This window comes from Styela clava, chromosome 13, assembly GCF_964204865.1.
Source record: "Styela clava chromosome 13, kaStyClav1.hap1.2, whole genome shotgun sequence".
Taxonomy (NCBI): domain Eukaryota; kingdom Metazoa; phylum Chordata; class Ascidiacea; order Stolidobranchia; family Styelidae; genus Styela; species Styela clava.
The window spans coordinates 10439076-10455534 of NC_135262.1; the positions used below are offsets into that span (position 1 = coordinate 10439076).

Genomic DNA, 16459 nt, shown 5'->3' on the forward strand with positions numbered 1-16459 from the left:
AGTTCACGAAGCGAATCAGTCCCTGTCAAAGAGAAAATATTTGTCCGAGTGAAGTTGAATGACAAATTCAATGTAAAACTAAAAATTGATACAGGAGCAGATATATGTACAATCACGAGAGATGATTTACGACGCTTGGATATAAAGCTCCATGTAAAAGACAATAGCTGCATACTACATAAGTATGGCGGTGGAAGAATAAAAACATTTGGACAAGCAAAGATAAAAGTTACTTTCAATGGAAAATCAATGTGGATTAATTTCATTATAGTTGAAGGTAATGGAAGCCCATCAGTTCTTGGATGCAAACAGTCGCAAGAATTGGGTGTAATAACAGTAAATATCCATGATATTGAGAGCGGAAAGCAGAAAAAAGTGAATCCGTGTAATACAGAAAATTCTTGTCAAGAAGCTGCTGAGAAAGGAATTCTCACGAAAAGTCAATTGCTTGATGAATATAAGGATTGTTTTGACAAGATTGGTCGTTTTCCACATGATAGATACCACATTCAGTTAAAAGATAATGCACAACCAGTTGTACATCCACCTCGAACAGTGCCTGTACACATTTTACCTTTGTACAAAAAGGAGTTGGAAAATATGATTGCAAATGATGTGGTAGAACCAGTTACACAGCCTACTGACTGGGTAAACTCAATTGTGTGCAACGTCACAAAGACAAGTGATGGAAAACAAAAGGTACGCCTATGCTTAGACCCAAAGGACCTAAATAAAAATATAAAGAGGGAACATTATTACAGTCGAACAATCGATGAAATCTTGCCAAAATTGCATGCGAAGAAATATTTCTCTGTTGTCGATACAAAAAAGGGATTTTGGCATGTAGAGCTAGACGACGCGTCAAGTCTACTATGCACATTCAATACACCTTTTGGAAGACATAGATTTAAGCGACTCGCATTTGGCACATGTGTTTCCCAGGATATATTCCAGAAGAAGCTGGATGATATATTTCAAAATATCCCCAATGTGACTGGTATAGCCGACGATATAATCGTGTATGGTGAAACACCAGAAGAACATGACAAATCATTCATAAAAATGTTGAATGAATGCAGAAAAAATAATATTGGACTGAATAGTGAGAAATTGCAGTTCAAGCAGAGAAAAGTTGAATTCTATGCACATTCCTTGTCAGATAAAGGAATACAACCATCTGAGGATAAATTGAGAGTGATAAAGAATATAAAATCACCGGAAAATGCAAAGGAATTGCTCACCATTCTCGGAATGATAACATATCTCAACAGATTTTCAACGAAAATTGCAGAATTATCAGCACCGCTGAGAAGATTGACAAAGAAAAGTGTACAATTTGTTTGGGAGTCTGAACATCAACATGGTTTGGATAGAATAAAAGCTGAACTTTGTACAGTGAGAATTTTATCATATTATGACCCTAACCCAAACACAACTACAATTTTGCAATGTGATGCAAGTTTAAAAGGTCTTGGGGCCTGGATTAGACAAATTGATTGCAATGGTGAAGAAAATATAGTTGCAATGGGATCAAAAGCACTCACAGATGCTGAAAGCAGATATTCTAACATAGAAAGAGAATGTTTAGCAGTTGCTTATGGTCTGGAGAAATTTGAATATTATCTATATGGACGACACGTAATTGTTGAAACAGATCACTCTCCACTAGAACAAATATTCAAGAAAAATATTGTTGACGCTCCAGCAAGACTGCAACGGTTATTGTTAAAATGTTTAAAATTTGATGTCACAGTCAAGTACAAGCAAGGAATAAAAATACCTGTCGCTGATGCGTTGTCAAGAGTGATTGAAAATGAAAAAGAGAAGAATAGCGAGCAATATAAAATACACTTCATGGCAAGTGAAGCACCACCAATAAATTTGGAAGTTATAAAACAAACGACAGATGAAGACATGGTATGTAACAAGTTGAAAGAAATTATTTACAAGGGTTGGCCTGATCAAAGAAAACAATGTCCACAAGAGTTATGGGACTATTGGAACTTTCGATGTGATTTAGTTCTTGAAAATGGCCTCATTGTCAAAGGAAATCGAATAGTTGTACCTAGCAAACTAAGGTCACAAGTTTTGAATGCTCTTCACAGTGGACATCAAGGTGAAACTAAATGTTTATTGCTGGCAAGACAATCAGTGTTTTGGCCTGGAATTACAAAAAATGTAACTGACATGGTAAAGAGTTGTGAGTTATGTAACAAATATCATTCTGCTCAAGCAAAAATGCCAATGATGAAACCTGATTTACCTTCAAGGCCATGGGAAAAACTTGGAACAGATATTTTTGAGTTCCAAGGCAAGAAGTATTTAATGATTGTGGATTACTTTTCAAGATTTCCAGTTGTGAGAAAACTGCATGATATGACAGCTGGATCAGTATGTGAACAATTTTCAAATGTACTTGCAGAATATGGTTTATGTTCCACAATACTAGCAGATTTTGGATCTCAATATGTGAGTCAATTGTTCAGAGGAAAATGTGATGCTAATGGAATTACAATGACATTCAGTTCACCTTATCATCACCAAGCAAATAGTCTTGCAGAAAGAGCTATTGGCACTTGTAAATCATTATGGAAAAAAGCCAAAGAAGAGGGGAAATCTCTGGAATCAAGCTTATGGATTTATCGAGTCACACCACTTGATTATCAAACACCATCACCATTTGAATTGTTATTTGGTAGAAGACCAAGAACATTTATGCCTATGAATGAACGGTCTTTACAATCGAAAGGTACAGAGCTTGAAAAGCAGCAAGAGATTAATGAAAATAAACAGGTGAAACAAAAAGAATTTTATGATCGAAAAGCTTCCATTGACAGAAGACCACTGTCGAAAAATGAAGATGTATATGTGTGGAATGATCTAAGAAGAATATGGGAGCCAGGAAAAATTGAAAATATACCAAATCCTGTTAGAGAGCCAAGAACCTACACAGTTCTATTGAATTCGAAATTATATAGGAGAACTCGTGAACACCTAAAACCAAGAATTGCTGCAAATCAGTCAAAGTATAATGAAAAGAAATTTGAATTGAAACCATTTTATTATACACAAGCTCCAGTGATTGATAATAATCTAAAGAACAGTACAACTACTGAAGAAGTACAAAATCAGGAAAAAGAAATAAAAGCAGAAGAGACACATAAAGAACCTCAACCTACAATGGATAGAAATACTGGATTTATACCAAAAGCCCAGACAACCAAGTCAGGAAGAACTACACAAGTTCCAGCCAAGTTTAGGGATTAGAGTGTACCCCTTTTATGTGCATATAATGGTTCTTTTTTATTTATCGAAAAAAAGGGGATGTCATACAATAGGTATAATATTGTATTATTGTTATGCTCTAATGACTTTTCATGCGTGCCCTATTTTCTTTATGTATGTTGTGGCGCATGAATACCTTGTTTACAGCGTGTCTTCGTTTCGCTGTTCTAGGAGTAACACATAAATTTGATGCTGTGCTGTGTTAGAAGTAAATGTGAATACTTGAATATATGAGCTGATTGTTGGTGTGGATGGTTGGGAAGTAAGGTGCCTCAATAATAATAATTATAGTTGCCATCAACAAGGAGAACTATAACAAGATGTACTACTGCTCGCTTTTGCGTTGAGTTGGGTAGCTCTTCCATAGTTTTTTTCAGTTATTATTAGTTCAGTTATTCTAAGGAGGTGTTGAAAAGTATAAGTAAGATATTAAACACTTGTATATCCTTACCATAAATAGCATTTTTAGTTGAACACTAGCTCATAAGACGTTGTTAAATAGGTACGGTGCAGTAACTCCAAGGAAGGCTAGACCTAGAATAATATGTCACAAACAACGATATTTTCTGGCTTGCATGAAATGTTTATGATCAATTTAATGACTCTTCTTGACTATTCAGCAGACTTATACTACTATATAGGCCACAGCATATTTGGAAATAGAAATTAGTGGCTGTTTCTGTAATGCACGGTTGTGTGGAGGAGAAGATAACAAACAATTTTACTAATGTCGTTGGTCTAAATCTTAATTCATTAGGTCGACAAGAACCTGGGAAGCAATGATAAGTTACCGTATGCCGTGGAAAGAAAGTAGCATTGGAAGCGATTGAAAGGTGAGAAATCAAGTTGTAGACAAACAGTTGATGTTTTAAAATATAGTCTATAGTCCAAACTCATAGGGCATTTCAGACTGTGATATATCAAAATTTAGTGTACATATAGTCTAGTACTGGTATGCAAACACTGCTGGACTGTAGTACATGCAATGAGCATATATACATTCATTGAGTACATCAGATAAAATGCATTATGTATTCAAGGTATTAGTTAGTATTTAGTGGTATTTTTACACTCATGATGTTCAAAATATGATTTTCTTCCTCATTTTAGATACTGTACTACAAAATAAAACGGCAATGTTCCACCAATCCGACCTAACGCAGGCTCTAATCCCTGCTGCTATAAGTGCTATAAAATGGATTAAACAAGAAGTCCTGAAGCGTAAAGGTATATGAGAATCATAATAGTTGCAAACAGCTTACAGGGGTTTTCATATTGAAATACTTTTAGCACTTTTCTGCAATTGGAACTGCCCATCAAACTCATGTTGGAGACTTCATTGAGGTTTTCAATTCATTTTTTTTCTCAACTATGAAGATCTTTTGAGGTTAACGAGGCATTAATATATGAAGCTGAGGAATTTGTTTGTTCACTGTATGAAGAGGATATGAAGAATGTAAATGATACCAGGGCACGTCTATTTAACACTGGCAAACATACGGATTATACTCCCCCACCCAACAATGATTCACTGAAGAAGCATGTGGCCCTCAAATCAGTTCTTGAGTTGGCAAACTGCAAGTGTGAGAAAATTAGTCAAAATAATTTATGCAAGTGTGCCAAAATCAACTTAAATTGCACAGATTTTTGTTTTTGTATTGACTGCAAAAATCACAGTACACATATAGAGGAAAAGTCGATTTTCGAGATAGTGGATTTCGAAAACAATTCAGAAGAAAGTGAATTAGATATTGCAGTTGATTTAATAAATATCATTTATTTGTTTGTTTTTTCGGACATTTGTTAGTGTCGTGGTCCTGTTTCTAGCAATTATATTGCCCTTGTTCAAATACATAACCACATAAACTAAAAAAAGACTAATTGTAATATTTCTGTTCACTATGTTATGTACATACTGTACATTCATTTAATTTTCTTGACTCCTCCGGTAAATTTCTAAGTGAGAAATAACTGATTTATTTGTGTTTTCGTGCTCACGATGTTAAATTGTGACTTCATTGCTTGAAAATAAATACGTTTGATAGCTTCTATAAAATGGATGTAGATTTTTATGCTGTTCTTGTTGTAAACTGCTTGTGGTTATTACATAAAATTCATTCGACCTTTCGAGGTCACTCGCGACTCCTGTCACGCAATTAAAGTATTTTTGTTGTTGGTTACATGTATGACATATTTTTCGTAATCTACCTAATAAATTATGATTGACTGAGGAAGTTTGATTTTGGTCAGGCAAAACGTTACAAGAATACATTTGTGTTAGTGTGGTGTAGGGCTCTCGAATTGCATAGTTCTTATGTATGTGTTGTAAACTTATGGTTATTGAATTTCCGGGAACCTCTTATATTCAATTTCGCATCAGGATTGTGGAACAAGCTGTAATGCGTTCAGTATGTTCATTTTCACCACAAAACTGAAGAATTTATTTAGTTATCAGATCTGCGCTACGAAACTCATTTTCTGGGCGTTTGCAAGGCTTCGTCTTACGGCCCATATCCGTGGTAAGGATCTACAAGTGCTTAATAACTTACCTATACTTTTTAACAACGTCTTAGCATAACTTAACTAATAAATAATAACTAAACAGGGCTATGGGAAGGCTGCCCAACTCACAATACTTGTTAATTAAACAAGACTTGGGCCAGAAATGAACACACAAAAAATATACGCGAATGTATTGAACTTTCGGGCTGCTGTACTTTTAAAATACTCGACTACAAGAACAGCTCCTACAGACAACTTGGCTACCCAGGGTACGGGTAACGGTACATACACTGTCATAGCTTTTCCATGTCCTGTGACGGTTACCCATTATTCATGATTCAGTTTCAACGTGAATTGAATGAAGGTCAACTCGATTACCAAATAATCGCTCTGCGAAGTTACGATATCGATGCTCGAGAGGCAGACAACTTATCAGTCGAGCAATCGCGCTGCGATTACCAATACAGTGTCGATGCTCGAGTGGAAGACATCTCGACTACCGAGCAATCGAGAGACAGATATCTCACCTACTTGCATGCGGCGGAAAGATAACGTCTGTCTTGTCTGTTCCTGTTTTTTTTTCGACTTAGAAGGAAATCCCAACTCAAAGACTGAAAACTTCTCGCGGTGAGTTAGCTTATAGTTATAACCAGTGGTGGGATTCAGCCAATGGATTTAGCCGGTTCGCACCAGTTCTATAGAACCGTATTACGGAATTTTATGAGATCAGCAAACCGGTTAAAATTACTGGTTACTGTCGATGTTCTGTTTGTAACAGAACCGGCTGAAAAAAAAGACTTTTGTGAAGGAACCGGCTGACAAAAAATTTGAATTCCACCACTGGTTATAACTAATATCAGTCGACACTCTACTAAACGCTAAGCAAGTAGGCAAGTTGTCTGCCTATCGATATCGTTACTCCGAAGAGTGATTGTTCATAGTTAAGTTTATTTTTTCCATCCAGTAAAAATTAACATACGAAATTGACAAAATACAAAATTGAACACACAGTTTTACTGGGGAAGGGAAGTCGCGAGGAACCAGGATTGGTTATCGAGCAGCGACACCCATGCAAGGTTCAATTTTTCATTGCTCGGTATTCGAGTTGTCAGCCTCTCGAGCTTCGACATCGTAATTTCTCAGACCGATTGTTCCGTGGGCGAGTTGAGAGCCATGTGACCATCGGCGTCTCACGAAGCTCAAATTCGTGAATATATATGGGTTAATGTCATGTCTGGAGGTTTTTATATGTTTAAAAATACACACCCAATACATTCAATATCAACGAAATTATGTGCAATTCTCGAAACCAATATTGTCTATGTTGCATCACTCCACTTGACATTACCTTTTTCCTGTTAAATATCCATTCACAATTATTCTTGAAAAAAGTGTTTTTATATGAAGTAATTATCAAATTATTAAGGTATTTTCCAAATACAGATTTTTCAATAATGTAGAATTCCTATCTACCATATCATAATGCTTTTTGTTGACCTATCGAAAAAATAAGTAATGGTAAATTTTCTTTATTTGTTCAAAATATATCGTCCCAAATAAAAAGAAGGTTTCCATTAATTCCCGAAACGAGCGCAGTTTGATTAATGTCAATTAGGTCTGGCAATACTGTTTTTATTCTGTTAATTTTTGCTATCAAAATTTAGTAATCTAATAGGCCACCAATTCTTTATGTCTATTTTTTCTCCATTCTTATATATTAAGGTTATGACTCGCATTATTGTATTTTGGATAATTTCTCTCAGTTGGAGATAGCCCTTATATGGCAACAGTAATATGGGATTTAATTTGTTCCAAAATGTGAAATAAAATTCTTTTAGTAACCCATCTAAACCAGGAACATTATTTAATTTAAAAGTAGGTCACTGTCGTGGCATGTTCAAGTTCATCATCCGCTATATCATTTTCTAAATAACCTTTCTAGCAATTTTTTTTAATACCCTATTAACCTTTCCTGTACAACAAAATCTATTTCAGTATCCTTGTGTTATAGATTGCGATGTATTGCTTTTAAGGTTTTGTATCTTACGCTAATATATTTATCTTCTTTGTCTAAACACAATTGAAGTCACCTCCAACATAAATTTGATATTGTGAATTAGGATTTTGGTTTACACCGCTTTCTATTAAATTTTGCAATGCTAAAAATAATTCACTTCTATTTGCGGCATATATATTTAGTGAGGTACTCCGAATAAGATACTTTGATGATTGTTCAATTAACACTTCAACTATTTGGTCAAATCGATGAACTATTGCTATTAACATAGGCGCGCTCATTATGTTCCCTAGTCTTTAGCCGAAGATATCTTGTAAATGAAATATTTTTGAAGTGCATTCGATTTAATTTTCATTACCTTATCATTTATTTTTGTTTAAAGAAAGTCACCGACATCAACATATTAATAAGTATAACTTTGTACCATATTATTCCGTGTATACTTTATTCATCAGTTTCATAAACATTAGTATGTTTTGTAATATAATGTTATTTATTTTTAAATGCTGCTTCGATTTGCAATTTTCATTGGTGTGACATCTTTGCCAAGCTTGTTTGCCAACACCATATATTTGCTCTTCAAGTCATCCATGTTTACGTAATATCCCTGTAGAACAGAAACGAAGTACAGTGATCAATCTACACCTCAAACCACAATTTCCGATAAAAATAGAATATCAACATCGTTGTTTCAGATACGAAGCTTGAATTCGTTTTGCAAAGTTGTTACATTATTAAAATTGACAGTTGGTAACTTACATGTAGACATCTGTCTCCATCTTCAATTGCTGTATATGCTTGTCGTGCATGTGCCACACGGTGGTTATTCATAACCAGCATTTCTCCGTTTTGCAATCGAAAAATAAACTAAAAAATGGTATATTGGTGAAAGGACATTCCTAAAATACATTTTAGTCTTGACTACTGTTGGGATGCATAAATATCTGACCACGAAACTGTGATAATTTTGAGCAATTTCTTGTGAAATGCTTTGAAGCATAATTCACGAGACCAAACGTCTTTAGCGGGTATAACATACATACTTGGATGATATGGATTTAGTCCGGCAGAATCGGGCCTTAACATTGTTTTGGGACATAAAGTTTTTTTTATTGTTTAGATATAATGTATATGACATATATAATGATACCCAGGTGGGTGTGGAGTATATTATGTTGAGCAATTTTTTTTAAGTGGATTTGAAGAATTTGGTCCAAGATGACGCACATCCTGAACCCTAACCTGGTAAACATACAATGTTCAGGATGTGCGCCATCTTGGTACGAATACTTCAGGAGCGCCTTTTTGTTAAAAACAATTATTTCATAACTACATGGTTTAATTTTGCATACATAGTAACATTGAATCTCCTTACAATGTCAGAAATTTAATTTTAGTAGAATAAATGGTAATTTATTTCACTAATACAAGCCAAGATCCATCGACAGCATCTAGCCACTTTCTATTGCGCTCTTCAAACTACATTGCGTTGCCGCGCGCATTTCGTTTTCCTAGTTTAAGCTTAGGGACTTGGGAAATATCGTATTAGCTGAATTGGATTGGAATATTTGACCTCGTCTTTCACTCCGAACAAGGCCATGTAAAACCATTCACTGGTATCCAAAGATGTGTAACGTGTTTTCTTTTGGAAGAACCGCAACCTTTCAGTGCTGCATTGACTTTGGCAAAATTAATATATTCTTGTGAAGATAGAAGGTATGCGTATGCGAAACCGAGATGTGCACTTGTTATGCCAACATAGTTGAGTCAAACGTTTTGAATACTAGTACATCACACACATTTTCCCGCGTGCTTCGATTGTACGTAGTAACGGCACATTTTTGCGCACATGCATCAAATTCCACTTGATTATTGATCTATAGGTTTTTGACGAGCTTTTGTGTATGATTTCATTCCATAGAATTTGTATGCTGTTCTAAAGAATACTAGTTTCAGCTTTTTCATTCTTGCAAACCGCGTGTTGAAAGTAAGTTTTGTAATATTGCGTGATGGTTTCCAACATCCTTAAATCGGTGATGCCAGTGAATCTTTAATACAAAAAGATCAGTAACATCTGCAATAAAAACAGCAGTACCCACTCAAATGACAGCTGGGGGATGGATACTCTTAGTATCTGCTCCATCGCGTGCCATTTACAGTCTTACCAGTTTACATGAGTGCCAATTGGTATCTAAGATCAGCCAGAGACAAAAAGTTTCGGACTGCAGTTGGCGTGAGGAAATGTTTTTAAAAATATATTCTACAATAATATTATTTGATTGCATACTACTGAAAGTTCCGCCTTATATGTCTTTTTCCATTGCACTATTCCTTTACTGATATTCGATAATATGACGCTCATCTGACATAGTTCTTAAAGTGTGTAGATGGGTATAATCTTTTCCACGCTGTTCAGATGGGAATGCGCGAATATATACGAGAAGAAGATACGAATAGGATATAAGAATATACGATAAGAATTGCTAATATTGGTTTGCAATGAGATGAAATCCCATCTTGGCATTTCTGCCTCTCGCAATTGCTGCGTATACTTGTCGGGGAACTTCTGTGGCGTGGTTATCAAATGAAAAAAAAACATGGGAGTATTTTTTCCACTTCTCTACTACTATCAAACCTTGACATTTTGTGAAAACTTATTATTGATAAGTATTAGATATTGCTGAATTAATCTTTATTTTACCATTTTTCATATAATTCTTTTTTGTAAACCTGTTATCTATCGTAAATACAGCACATTTGACAATGTTGTAGTGTGACTATTTTGGCCTCACATTTTTGATATTTGTAGTTAGAGCTCATGGGGCTCTGTCAAACAAAGTTACATACAAAATATTGGTGTAAATTGCAAAACATGATCATGTTGTTGGAATATCTTGGCATTTCACCGCCCGTATATCATTCATTGATGAGAATATTAATAAAATCATAAAATTTAAAAATCCGTTTTCGTGAAATTTTTGTTGTAGCTGAATTCCAGGGACAGCATGACAACAGGCAAGAGAAGCACGGTCGCCTCTTTTAGTTTATGACAGGTTTTCTTAAAATGGGACCCCGTCCTCGTTGGAGGCCGCTGATCGGTAATCTGGGAGCACGAACAGACAGATGGAAATGCGAATATATAATAACGATGTATTATTATAGAGGAGAAGAAGCAAAAGTGTTGAGAGTCTTTGGTAGTTTGAAAAGCATTGGCATGGAACATAAGAATGAACCACATTCTTTCCCAGGGATATACTATAAAATGTAGCAATTTATCTCATTTCACCCGTTTTTTCTCAGTCGTGATCATCCCGCTGCATAACAATTCTCGCTAACAAATAATTGACTGTTCTCCACCGGGTGTATATCCACTTGAACCACTGGCGACTGCATTAGCATGCTTGTATTGTTAATTGCAACAAAAACGGGTATTTTGAAATAGTACTCTTTAGTTTACGCGTATGTTTCGACAGTATTTCCATATACTGTATATGGGTCGCGACCCAAAGCTGGGCTCAACAAATACCTAAAATTTATTGATTTTATTACCTAGTAATGCGCACAACCTGAACATAGTATTGTAACAGGTTATGATTCAGGTTGTGCGTCATTATGATGCACAGGTTTGACGAAAAACACTAATACAAATATCTCAATAAATACCTAAAAGTTATTGATTTCACTTCCTAGTAAATTTGGTGCTTGCGTAGTTTGTGCACTAAGATTGCGCACAACCTGAACATAGTATTGTAACAGGTTATGGTTCAGGTTGTGCGTCATTATGGTGCACAGGTTTGACGAAAAACACTAATACTGATATCGAGCTGTAAAAAAAATTGCTCAAGGCTGCAAACTTCACACCCATGTAGAAATGATGGGCAATGATCCCAAGATGAATAATCACAAATAAAAAAAACTTTATGTCTGAAATAAACTTGGGCCAAAAAGATCCCCTTATCTGCCGGACTAATTGTGAGTGAACACGATAAATTGGCGTATTTTACCTGGTTCTCTGGATTATGTACGACGTTCATGAAAGCTTTATGGGCTTGGTAGTAAGTATCTACATCACATTGCTTTATTCGCAAAGTTGTTTCTATAGCCGGATGCCAATTTACTGCAACTATCTAAACAAAAAAGATAGTGTGTCTTGATTAGTATAGTTACTACTAATCTCAGCATAGGTCAAGTGAAAACAAACATTTGTATTCATGCAATATTTGTTCTTCTATTATAGCTACTCTTCCATGATCTCAAAATTGACTTGATTAGCTACAATCGCTGAAGCCTGTTCGTACACGGCAATTGGTTAATTCAACGGACGAGTAGAGAATATGTGTCGGCATTTTCAAGTATTTATTTAAGATAAGCGCGCAGCATTACCTCGCCAAAGTAATCCAACTCGATATGTGTTTTTGAATGCTTCAACCAACATGGCATTTCACGTTCCAGATCAACTGTTTCGTGTCCGCCGGGAACTGTACACAAAGTTTTAAAATGTTCCGGTTCGATCTTTCTTAAGATTTCAGCACATCCAATCAAATCAACAATTTTGCTTTCTCCCCCAATAACTGCTTCATCAAATCTGCAAAGATAATTGAATTGTAAAAAAATATTTTTATTCGGATAAAATTGGTATTCTGGCAATCTATTTTTAACAGATTTATACGTATATAAAAGCAATCCCTTATATATCGCACGATAGGAAATACCTGAAAGCATGGAGTAGTTGAACTCCCGGAGCAGATTCATACATCGGTAAGTCTTCGTGTGAAGGAAGTTTAACCTGAGTGTAAGCGGCATTGCATGGCTGGGCTACGCTGCGAACTTCCCAGTTCTAATATATATAAATTTATATATATACATATTCATACCTGTATCACTTAAATCACTTGAACATATTATTGTTCCAACTAGTTGGTCGCTCGTCAGAACGTGTCCTATTTGTCATATGTTACCGGATCATTAATTCAACTATCAAGTATGAAAAACAGATCAATATCGCAGAGAGCTGTGTCAAATTACCTCAACAAAACTACTAACAGAAAAAAAGAGAATAAAAGTAAGCACCTTACCTTTCCATAAAGCGTTGATCTTATTTGACTGAAGGTTTCGCCAAACTCCTGAATTATTAGTTTCATATTTACATTCTCATAATTATATTGGATAAAAATCTAAACATGAGCTATAATCATGACTGCTTGCTGGGTCAAGCTGTGCTTGCGTTGAAGGACTTATACAATCACAATCCTCATTCTTACTACTTCCAACCGTGATGTACTGAATTGTGTAAGATATGTGGGAGAATATGTGAGAAAATCAATAATAACTAGTTTACTACGCGTGAACCACGCATTGTATCCATAGCGGATCAACAATTAATACGGGAATTCATTTTTTAAGCCTATGAAGTAGATTGGGATTTATTGATCTAACCTGACAATCTATGATTCAGTTATTTGCCAACAAGCTCAACTAGTATATATTGGCAAATCTTTTCTAAAATTTCTACAGGGTGAATAACTCACCATCCCTTTTTTTTTATTTGTGGGTACATTTTGAACCACACAAAATCCGTAGGTAATGATTTTTTCCAGGAATCTAAAATAAAAGAATCAGCAATATAATTACGTTATCATTCATTCTATCATTCAATATTTCAAAATAGTTTAAGACCAATGAATTCTTTTTTTTTTTATATATTTAAAGAGATATTGATCATGCAGCACCTACCCGAATAATCCTCCTTCTGTTAACGTACTATCATAGTCGGCATACGGAACTGAGTGTTTAGAAGGATGAGCCATGACGCAGTTACGTTTTTCTAAATCTTTATTGATGCAGGAATCACAGTTGCAATTTGACAATAAATAGTCAAGAGATATTTTGGTCACGTGATTTGGGTATACATCCTTTGTAATAATGCAATGCAATTCTTTCCCTGCATACAAATAAAAAATTAATCAGAATTCAACTCGGAAATATTTTTATTTCCATGCCATAATATCGGTATATATATACCAAATATACTCGCTTATAGCTACAATTTTGTAGTGCAGATTATGAAGAGTTCATTTATGATGTAAAAACACATTCCACGAAAAGACGGAAAATCATTGGGATGTTATAAAGACAGACAGGACACAAGATGTCGAGACAAAAGTTGTTGATTTTTAAATGCAGCAACAACGAAAGCCCGTGTTACGTACTGCCCTAGAATACAGTGTTTTATTAAGTGTTGTTAAGCATATATTCGTTTGTTTAGAATTTGAAATAAGAACCTGAGACTGTTGCACTTTCTATCATAATATTGTCTTCAAATTCTGTTCTGTCTAACGGATACATTCCTGAGAAGGCCGGTTTGCATTTATCACACGAACAATTGAATCGAAGCCATTTGCTGCTGCATCTGAACATATTTCAACAGTGTAGACATGTACAAGCTGTTGGTTTTTTAAGAGGCAGACACTGACATATAAAATATTGTCAAAAATATTAAGTAGTGTAAATTCACCTTCGTTTGTGATCATTTCCCCAGTCAACAGTTAAACTGAGACCATCCTTGGCAATGTCAATATTCTTTATTCGTATTTCCGGCATTGCATCGAAGTTGAATTTTACTCAATAACACTCATCTACACCTAACTGACAAAAATGTATTGACAAACGCCAATGCAGAGTTTAAAATTAGGTGCAGCCTTGGGCGAGATAAGGTCTGCAGAACGCTAACAAATAGCGCGCTGTGCAAACGGTTTCATTAACGACATTCATCTTTGACCTGTTTCGACTTCCGCTTTTGCCGACAAGAAAAGAGGTGACGCCTGCAATCCCCAGCTCCCGGGTTGAACGTTAACACACTAAGGCCTGACTTGCGATGTTTCTTATATTATTATATGTTTCGTACTGTAATGTAACGGCATTCCGTAGCGGGAATTAATGGATACTATTAAATGTATCCAGAATAACGCGTTTAGGTTTAACCTGTTTACAATTGTGTGTGTGCGCGTGTTCAGGAGTATTGCAATAGTTCAGTAACCGGCGAATGTTCAGATCACTGATATGCTAATCCCTTTTTTTCAGATGTGTCAAACGTGACACAATTATATATTATTTTTCGCACTGTTGTTTTGTGCTAGAATGATTCTACTCACGTGCATGTTATATATACAGTTTTCATAAACCTTAAATTTGCAATTGTATTCGTGTTTTTGGTAACGCATGAATCTTTCTCTATATAAATACAACAAATTTGTATGTAACATTATGTTTCTCCACTAAAAATACTGCACATATGACAACCGCGGCCACAAAATTCTGTAGTTTGTGAAAAAAATTGACCTGTTCTTCTTTTGATCAGTGTTTTCACATTTTAAATTGATTTCAAAGTTATATACAGATTTGGTATCATATGAGACGACCACGTCTGTAACTGTTTTATTCTGTATGCCCATATTTATTTATACCACTTGAGTCACTAGTGAGCAATTAAGTAACTTTCCCCTTGAGCTGATTTGTCAGACAGCCAAGCCAAGCCAAGAGTGTGCAGCCAAGAGTGGAGAACTTTTTCAACTTCACAAATTCCTTGCTCGAACAATTATTCCACGGTGAAAACAGGGCAGGTAAAAAGAGTTCAGAAGTTGGTAATAGTGAATTCGGTGCAGCACACAGTGATCAGGTAACACCGCATTTCTTGTCCCATTGTGTTCCCAGAGCATCACAAACATCCGTCGAGAGAATCGAAACCTGAAGAATGTCACATCTCTTGTTTTTTTAACGTCCTCTTGGGTGTTCAAAGAACCACGAATATCCACGTGGTAAATTTATCTAAGATCTACATCGGCACATGTACGCATTTCCAAATTTAGAAACGGCGGCGCAACATTCATGAACAGTCAGGCGTCATGAAGCAACGCCTGACTGTTCATGAATGCTGGTAATCAGATACCATCATCTGCTTCTGATATTCTTCAGTAGTTTGCTTGCTTTTTCAGTCAATGTACAGCAACTTTGTTAATCAGATTGTTATATGAATTCGATCATGGAGGTCTTTTCCAGTTGGAAACAATTTTTTTCAAATGTGTTTCACACTACGAACCATCGTTACATTTCAGTATATATAAGAAGCAAACAAGCCAGACCTAGGCGCGGTCACGTTCGAAATAAGAGGTGGGATCGCAGGCGTCACTTCTTATTATTTTGGGGGTGAATGCGGAAGTCGAAACATGTCATTTCTGTTATGACGCCGATAATTGGTGCACGAGGGTCACTCGTAAATTAATTGAGCTAGTTGCAGATTTATTGGCAGTCTTTCAACAAGAGAGAACAAGAGAGCTATGCTCAAATATATGGACACGCCATCTAGTGACAACTTTTGATGACGTCATAGCACACACAAAAACAAATCGTATACAGCTCACCGGAATATTTGAAACAATGAAAAGTAATAGCCATCTAGCGAAAAATTTAATCTTTACGCACCGAAAATTTCAAACCAATCGGTCCAGTAATCAGAGAGAAAAGCAGTTTTGCAATATCGATATGAAGAAGAATGACATGATGAAGGACAACAACAACATAAAAACAAAACGATCGGTTTGTCCACTAACGTGTTCAATAATGCTTCTCATCTGGTGAATCTGTAACTTCTCTTCCGAC

At 35.6% G+C, this 16459-nt stretch overlaps 1 protein-coding gene across 1 annotated transcript; it reads right to left on the bottom strand.

Moving 5' to 3' along the window:
• Positions 1-7868: 7868 nt before the first annotated feature.
• LOC120333428 (putative gamma-butyrobetaine dioxygenase) lies at positions 7869-14566 on the bottom strand. Its single transcript, XM_078119194.1, has 10 exons — positions 14319-14566; positions 14086-14213; positions 13538-13745; positions 13333-13405; positions 12880-12927; positions 12517-12641; positions 12188-12389; positions 11809-11931; positions 8564-8671; positions 7869-8411 (listed from the first exon to the last, which is right to left on the bottom strand). The coding sequence occupies exons 1-10, from the start codon at positions 14402-14404 to the stop codon at positions 8304-8306; spliced, it is 1209 nt and encodes a 402-aa protein (XP_077975320.1). The 5' UTR covers positions 14405-14566; the 3' UTR covers positions 7869-8303.
• Between the last annotated feature and the right edge of the window lie 1893 nt (positions 14567-16459).